Source organism: Microtus pennsylvanicus, chromosome 13 (genome assembly GCF_037038515.1).
Source record: "Microtus pennsylvanicus isolate mMicPen1 chromosome 13, mMicPen1.hap1, whole genome shotgun sequence".
Lineage (NCBI taxonomy): Eukaryota > Metazoa > Chordata > Mammalia > Rodentia > Cricetidae > Microtus > Microtus pennsylvanicus.
The window spans coordinates 58,529,377-58,538,050 of NC_134591.1; the positions used below are offsets into that span (position 1 = coordinate 58,529,377).

The 8,674-nt window shown below is 46.6% G+C and overlaps 1 protein-coding gene across 2 annotated transcripts in view; it reads left to right on the forward strand.

Annotated features, from left to right (window-relative positions):
• Psmb2 (proteasome 20S subunit beta 2) overlaps positions 1-4,773 on the forward strand; it is a 30,687-nt gene extending 25,914 nt beyond the window's left edge. The window contains exons 4-6 of one of the 2 annotated variants that reach the window (XR_012907502.1): positions 1,232-1,394; positions 2,927-3,956; positions 3,999-4,773. Coding sequence is in view for 1 of the 2 variants with exons in the window: in XM_075946259.1 (XP_075802374.1) it covers positions 1,232-1,394; positions 2,927-2,976; positions 4,539-4,646 (321 nt within the window). In the remaining variant the exon portion in view is untranslated. The remainder of the gene's footprint in view (positions 1-1,231; positions 1,395-2,926; positions 3,957-3,998) is intronic. The other variant, XM_075946259.1, reaches the window with a different exon arrangement.
• Positions 4,774-8,674: the final 3,901 nt, after the last annotated feature.

The window sequence follows — 8,674 nt, forward strand, 5'->3', positions numbered from 1 at the left end:
ATTCTTGAGATATGTCTTACTGTGTTGCCCAGTCTGGACCCCAGTCGTAAATTCCTAGGCTCATTAGCTTGCTTCTTTTTTTTTTTTTTAATATTTATTTATTTATTATGTATACAATATTCTGTCTGTATGCCTGAAGGCCAGAAGAGGGCGCCAGACCTCTTTACAGATGGTTGTGAGCCACCATGTGGTTGCTGGGAATTGAACTCAGGACCTTTGGAAGAGCAGGCAATGCTCTTAACCACTGAGCCATCTCTCCAGCCCCCTAGCTTGCTTCTTTTGAATGACAGAATTGGACCCAATCTCTGGACTGATTGCGTAATTGCGTTTGTTGGGTTTTGTTGTTGTTTGAAACAGGGTCTCTCTATATATAGCCTTGGCTGACCTGGAACTCACAGAGATCTGCCTGCATTTGTCCCCCAAGTGCTGGGATTTAAGGTATCCACCATCATTCCATGCTCTTGGTTTTAGTAGTAAAGAATAACCCAAGAACATCTAAGCCTTTGAAGTGCTTTTGTATCATCTCCCCCCTCTCCCCACCACGTATGATGTGGGATGTCCTTCTGTGTGTGTATTGCTTTTATTAGTTGATGATAAAGCTGTTTCGGCCAGTGGCTTAGCAGAGTGAAGCCCAGAGGGAGATCTGAACAGTGATACATCTATAGGGGGAAAGAAGGCAGAGTCAGGCAGACGCCGTGAAGCTGCCAAAGGAGAATGACTACCAGAACCTTACCATTTGTGTATCATGATATACATTATGATACACAAATTAATAATTAATATATATGAGCTAACTGGACATATGCCTGAGCTGTTGGCCAAACTGTTATAATTAATACAAGCAGAAAAGCATTCTCTGATTACAACGTGTGTGTGTGTGTGTCTGCCTGTGTGCACGCGTGTGTGGACAGCTGGTGGGAGTCAGGTTCCTGGGACAAACTTGGATCATCATGCTTGGCTATTAAGTCCCCTCACCTGCTGAACTATCTTGACGGCCCATATGAGGTTCTTTTCCATAGACCTTAAATAGAAACAAACAACAACAACAAAAAAGCCTTTTCCTGTACTAGACCATACTAGTTCTCCAGGTAGGAGTGAAATTTTACTTCCACGTGTGATTTAGCCGGTTGCTGCTAGTATTTGCTTGTTGTCAGGAGCCAGAACTCCTGCTCCTGTTTGTGTTGTTGGCGTGCTGCTCTAATTAGCACGTTGTTGTGTCTTTTCTTTGCAGACTCCATATCATGTGAACCTCCTCCTGGCTGGCTATGATGAGCATGAAGGGCCAGCCCTTTACTATATGGACTACCTGGCAGCCTTGGCCAAGGCTCCTTTTGCAGCTCATGGCTATGGTGCCTTCCTGACTCTCAGTATCCTTGACCGATACTACACACCAAGTAAGTACTGGCAGTCTAGGGAGAAACCCTTAGCTGTTTCCCAGTCTTGTCAAGCCTTGGAGTTGGCTGACTACCCTACAAAGAGGATAACTCCTCTCTGGAAGCTGCTCTCTCTCATGGGTCAATACAACCTTCAAAAACCTTATTGATAAAACTCTGCCTGCCAGGGCTGGAAAGGTGCCTCAGCAGTTAGTAGCACTGGTGCTTCTTCCAGAGGACCTGGGTTCAATTCCTAGCACCCACATGACACCTCACAACTGTCTGTCGCTCCAGGTCCAGAAGACCTGATACTACGGCAAAATACCAATGTACTTATTTTTTAAAAAGTCTTCCTGCCGACCAAAATAAGTTACTCCTATCTTTGTTTGAAAGGGGTGCTGAGGTAAATGTCACCGTGAATAAAACATTCCTTATTCGGTTCTTGTCTTACGTTCATTTTCCTCCGCCTGGGTGGTCATTGATGTCTCAGCTATCGACAGTGAGCCCGTAAACAAAGCAGTTTATGTGAATGTTTTGAACTTGTAAGGATGAACAGGTCCAACCATGATAGCTAAAGACTTGTTTATTTAAAAACATCAAAGCTTTTGACGATCACTCCCTCCTATAAAAGAAAATCATTTCTTTGCTTGTACCTAAACTGTCAGCTTGATGAAACATGAGAAGAGCAATGCTTTTGTGCCAAGTCTGTCTTCTGACCCATTCCCAGCCTCAGCGTTAGCCGTGGGGACTGGACATTCCTAGCGGGCTCTCCCAGGCTAGAGCTGCAGCACAGTTGAGCATTTCCCCCTTGCACTCTGGTCTTCCCTGAAAACGTCATAGCAGTCGGCATGGTCTTTTCTTTGCGGTACTGCCCTCTCATGAGCCCTCAGCCATGCTAGAGCTGCAGGCCACATCCTGAAAAGAATTAGCCTGGCCTCCTGGTGACTGTCTCTTGATTTGGCATCTGTCAGCTGACTTCCCCCACCAAAGTAACCACCAGCCGCCCTTGAAGCCTAATGCCTAATGTGTCATCCCGGTTTGCCACGCCTACCAGCGATCCCTTTGGATCCTGTTCAGAAGAGTTTCAGTTCCATCCTCTTAACTGTCTTCCCATTGTTCCACTGAGACCCAGCTGGGAGCATGAGGGTGGCGCTCTGGCCTTGTCCTCCCGATCCCTGATTTGCAGCTGGCAAGGGCAGGTGGAAATGATTTAAGCCCTGGACTAAAGGGGACTGGTGAGGGTGAGCTATGAAAGAGAGGGGCAGGCTGCTGAACTTCTTGAGAGACTGGTCCAGGCCAGAGGAGACAGAATTCTGTCATGCTTACCCTTCACTGCAACAAATCAATTTGTGATGGCTCAGGGCTCTGGGAGCATTGGTCTGGGGCGCCCTCCCCTGCATGTGGACTAACTTTGTTACAGGCTAGAAGTCCGAGTGTGTTTTGCTTTTTCCAATTGTGTGGCACTCAGACCTGAGGAAGTTGGAAACTTAATCACAGGCTGTTAGGAGCTGGGCACCGACAGCCTACAGTGCTCTGCCTCTGTTCTCTTTCAGCTATCTCACGTGAGAGGGCAGTGGAGCTTCTTAGGAAATGTCTGGAGGAGGTGAGTAGCTCCCAGGGGATCCAGGAGGAATGTTTTGTCTCCGTTTGAAGTACCGTTCCCGTTCTTGGTTGCTTGTTTCTGCTCCCTGTCAGACGGGACGTTGCTGCCGTGGAGGAGGTTGATGTGGGAAATGCACTTGCATGTTAGTTTCTCCCTCGGTCCCCTCCGCGTCGGTGTCGGTTCCATTGATTTAATTATTTTCCTTTCTGGTTAATCTAGACTAGTCGTTCTCAAAATCCACTGTGTATCACCTCGGGAAAACTTTCCTTATCCCTGCTAGGCCTCAGCACCTAATTCTAAATCATCGGTAGATAGGTAGAGACTGAGTCTCTTTTAACTGGCAATTAAATGATTTTTTTTCTAATGGTTTTGGGTTTTTTTTGTTTTTTTTTTTTTTTGAGCCGGGGTTTTTCTATGTAGCACCTGGAACTAGCTCTGTAGATCAGACTGGCCTGAAACTTAGGGAGATCCGCCTGCCTCTGCCTCCCAGGTGCGGGGATTAAAAATGTCTGCTAGTACATCTGGCTAGGCAACCAAATGATTTTAATGCAGTGATAATCAGGCCCCAACACCCTGGGCTGTGTCACTCTGTTGTGCCACCATAAAGCCTACTCCCATAACATTGCATTCAGGTCACCGGAGAAAGCCCCTGGGAATTTGGATCAGAGGGGGAGAGAGATCTTTGTTGTGGGAGGTCACACACCCAAAGTCTCATAGGAAGAGTGTAGGATACAGGGTGACCTAAGGATGAACTTGAATGAATTGTCTAGTGAGAGAGGGGGCAGAGCAGGTGAGGGCATTGGCAGCACTGTCAGCTTCAGTGGCCTCTTGTGTAACTCCATCATTTTTAGGCCACGGTGACCTCATCCCTCTTCCTCTTTTTAAATTTCCCTTCATGGGAGCTGCTGAGAATCAGTCGTGGGTTTCTTAACCATCCAATTGACAGACAGTGTTACCCTCAGATATCCTAAAGGGGGTGGGTAGCCAGGACAGTATTGCCCACAGATATTTTGGTGGGGGAGGTAGCCAGGACAGTATTACCCACAAATATCCTAGTGGGAAGGGGTAACCAGGACAGCCTTAACCTGCAAGAGACGGGCATGGCTTGTTCCAGGAATGTTCTCTGGACATGATTCCTACTATCTTTGCAGCTGCACGCGTGCGTCTCACACACACACACACACACACACACACACACACACACACACACACACACACGGGGAAGTGACTACATAAACTGTCCTGGTCCAGAGTCTGTTCTTAGATGAGCTCCTTGCTGGCTTAGAGGCAAGTGTGTTCTTGTAGACCGACTGGTGGCAGACTGTGAGGACACACATTGGATTGTCTCGTACCTGCTGACTGGCCAGAGCAGGCTCACAGCTGCATTTCCCAGGTCAGTCAGCACCCAGCTCCTGTCTAGACATTCTTCAGTGACATGGTACCAGCTGGCCAGTTACTCAAGAGGAGAGCCTTTACACTTGTCCCCTTAGCTGAGGGCAGACCCTGTCTCGTGCTTAGTAGTCAGTAAATGTCTGCTCACTGGTTCCCTCGTCTCTCTGCAGCTCCAGAAGCGCTTCATCTTGAATCTGCCTACCTTCAGCGTTCGGGTCATTGACAAGAATGGCATCCATAACCTGGAGAACATCTCCTTCTCTAAGAAGGGCTCCTAACGTCTCTTCCTTCCTCCCGCTCATCAGGGGACTTTTTTGATAGGATCCTTAATTTTTTTTTCTACTCTTTTGGCGTGCACTCTTGATAGATGGTTAATTCAAAATAAAGCTGACAATACTAAATTGAGCTTTGTGGTTTTGGTCTCAGTTTACCTAACATCATGTAGAAAGGAACAGGAAGGAAGGTTTTTGTCTTGCCAGATGCGCCATCCCTCTTTAATAATCTAAGTGGTTCATGGCCCCACACTCTTTCCTGTCCATCTTCCATCTAGCTCTGTCAGTCTTTGCTTGTTAATGTCGTGTTGTCTCTGAAGCAGTGGTTCTCTTTGCCTTTAAACCTAAATCTTTTTTTGTTGTCTGAAATGGTGGCACACACCATTAATCCCAGTACTTGGAAGTCAGAGGCTAGGAGAATCTCTGTGAGTTCGAGGCCAGCCTGGTCTACAGAGCAAGTTCCAGGACAGGCTCCAAAGCTACAGAGAAACCCTGTCTCAGAAAAAGAGAGAGAGAGAGAGAGAGAGAGAGAGAGAGAGAGAGAGAGAGAGAGAGAAAGAGAGAGAGATACAAGTGTACACAGGGTAGCCCAGAGGTAGAGTACCTCAAGCTCAGACGCTGGCTTTGATCTGCAGCATCATACAACACAAAAATAAAGGCCATTCATACCTGAGGGGTTTGTTTTGTTTGTTTGTTTTTTAGGTCTTTCGATTTTTTTTTAAAGGATGTGGAGCTTTTTATTTTAAAAAAATAATGTGTTTATATGTGGCTCAGACTTGGGCAGTCGGGTTTGCATCATTGGTCACCAAATGCCTAATGAGCTATCTCACGATATATCCTAGGATGATCTGGAACTTACTCTGTAGACCAGGCTGGCCTTCAGCTCACAGAGGCCTGCCCCTGCCTTCTGAATGCTGTGTCTAAAGGCGTGTGACACGGTACCCAGGTAAGTCTTTTCCTGAGGTAAGAACTCATTGCATATGTGTAGTCCAGGCTGTTCTGGAAATTGCTACGGTGACCAGGCTTTTTACATCCGTTTGCTGATGTTGCTCAATGGAGAATATTTTGAGGACGGTTTAGCCTTAGACTGAGGTAAGTCCTGCTTTACTCAGTCTTCACTACTCTTTTAGTTTTTATATAAAGTCTTGTTATATAGTCTACACTGACCTCCAAACCACAATCCTCGTGCCTCACATAGAAGCCAGAGGGTAGTCGTGTGATGGTGGCACACATCTTTAATCTCAGCACTCGGGAGGCAGAGGCCAGCGGATCTCTGTGAGTTCGAGACCAGCCTGGTCTACAGAGCTAGTTCCAGGACAGGCTCCAAAGCCACAGAGAAACCCTGTCTCAAAAAAAAAAAAGAAGAAGAAGAAGCCAGGTGGTGGTTGCATTTGCCTTTATTGTCAGCACTTAAAAGGCAGAGGCAGGGTGAGTTCCAGGACAGCAAGGGTTGCAAAGAGAAACACTGTCTCTAAAAGCCATAAATAGGGGCTGGAGAGATGGCTCAGTAGTTAAGAGAACTGACTGCTCTTCCAGAGAATCTGACACCTTCACACCAATAAACCATAAAAAATCCATAATAAATGAATAAACAAAATAATGATGCACATATAGATACATTTGAAGTTTATCTAAGAGAAGCATATCCTGTTTCTGAGGTCATCATATTCACAATACTGAGTGAAAAGATGCTCTGGTATCTCAGGCTTCTCATACACTGATGTAACTAAGTGCTTAATGTAATAAGAATTGGGTGGAAAGAGCTGAGTCACATTGCAAGTGATTCCGTCTCTAGCATCGTGTGAAGAGCTTTGGACCCTCTGCTAGGTTCCTGGATCTCTGCTTCTCATCGCCCCTTGGTAGGGCCCTACTGAAGCATGCGTATTCTATAAAATGGTTGAATGAGGCCCTAGCTCATTGTGGTCTTGAGTATTCTATGCAGTGATGTAGTGCAGGACCTGGTGTGTAGGTCAGTAAAAATCACAGCTAACCTTGCTCCACCAACAGGACGTAAGCAGGAGTGAGAGCTCACTGCCTTTCACTGCTTGTCTCCAGGCTGCCTCATGCAAACCCATAAACCCAGCTGTCTGTCTTCTCCCTATATCTCTTCTGAGCAAATCAGTTTATTCATAGATACTTCAACCTCAGCTTTAGAGATAGCGAGCACATCGACATGTCAAGCTCCTTAGCATCTGCTCCACTCCAGACCTATCTCACCTTATAGCTACCTATGCCTGAAACCGGGGCATTCGGCTTTTTAAATATGTGTGCACTGGGGCTGGAGAAGTGGCTCTGGTTAAGAGCACTGGCTGCTCTTCCGACAAGTAGCTCTCTTGTTAACTTCCTTGCATCCTGGGAGCAGTGTGTGGTGTTTATTTCTGTGTAAACAATGACTTGTAATTACACAGTGGTTTGAGGATCTCACCCTCCCGGAAACGTTTGTGATAAAATAGCCCAGAAGCACTGGACTCTGCATCTCTTGTGTGGTAGAAACAGGGACTGAGAGTTGCATAGGGACAGTATATTCTAGGAAACATGAGCACATTTCAAGTACGATTGCCTTTTTTTTTTTCAAAGTATTCAAGAAATCAGCAGCAGGGTCTGAAGAAGAGACGGCTCAGTGGTTAAGAACACAGGCTGTTCTTCCAGAGGATCCGGGTTCAATTCCCAGCACCCACATGGCAGCTCACAATTGTAACTCCAGTTTCAGGGAATCCAACACCCTCATAATAGCCATGCATGCAGGTAAACCACCAATGCACATGAATTTAAAAGGTATATGCGATCAGCTTGCAGTTTTCATTTGTACCTTGTGCCAGGGATCAACTCCAGGAGTCGGGCATGGGAGCAAGACTGTCTTGAAACTTGCTCTAGACCAGACTGGTCTGAAACTCAAAGATTGACATGCCTCTGCTTCCCAGGTGCTGGGATCAAAGGCTTGAACCACTACCCTGCTTCGTTCGCCCTTGGACTCTGAAGAGAGACCACAACATCTTTGTCTAACAATACATATGCAAATACTGGGGGAAGAACAAGTCAGGTAAAGGTACCAATGTGAGCTATGGCCTGAGATGAGACATGAAGTTGAGGAATAGAAAGAAGTTAGTGGCAGGTTGGTGGTGGCGCACGCCTTTAATCCCAGTACTCAGGAGGTAGAGACAGGTGGATCTCTGTGAGTTCAAGGCCAGCCTAGTCTACAGAGTGAGTTCCAGGAAAACCAGAACTGGTACACAGAGAAACCCTGTCTCAGAAAACCAGAAAAAGAAATCAGTGTGGTTGCTATGAAGTGAGTGAGGAAGAGAATCTTTCATGAGGCTGGAAAAGCCAGATCGTCACCTGACACGACCTTCAGATGAAGGTGCACCAGTGAAGACAGACTGACATAGGACTTGCCAGTTCCTGGTAAATGTGGTGCCTTTAGCATAGGTGGGACAGTTAGGCTTTCTTGAGTAAGGTACCCCATCTGGGACCTGAGTTCAAGGTGCTTGTCAGGCCGTATGGCAGAGACACCAGAAAGAGAGGACATCCCAGCCTGGAGTTTGGAACCATTTGGGCTGAAGGCAGAGGTGAGCAGCATACATGTGGCATAGAAAGCCCCAATGCAGGCTCAGTGGTGGCTCAGAGGTTAAGAGCACTGCCTGCTCTTCCAAAGGTCCTGAGTTCAATTCCCAGCAACCACATGGTGGCTCACAGCCATCTGTAATGAGGTCTGGTGCCCTCTTCTGGCCTGCAGGCATACTCACAGACAGAATATTGTATACATAATAAATAAATAAATATATATATATATATAAAAAAGCCCCAATGCAGCGACACCATCTGGGGAGACATTGGCCCTGAGATCCAAGAGTTAGAAGTTGTGTGGAAAAGGGTCAGGCAAAGAAGGCAGAATGGGAACTGGCCAGGTCAGGTGAGACAGGGAGAAGGTGGGAACCACACAGCATTTCAGGAAAGATGCCAGGTACAACACAGTTCCAGCATCGGCCTGATTAGTCCAGAGGCCAGCCTGGATTATGTGAAAACCTGTCCCGAAA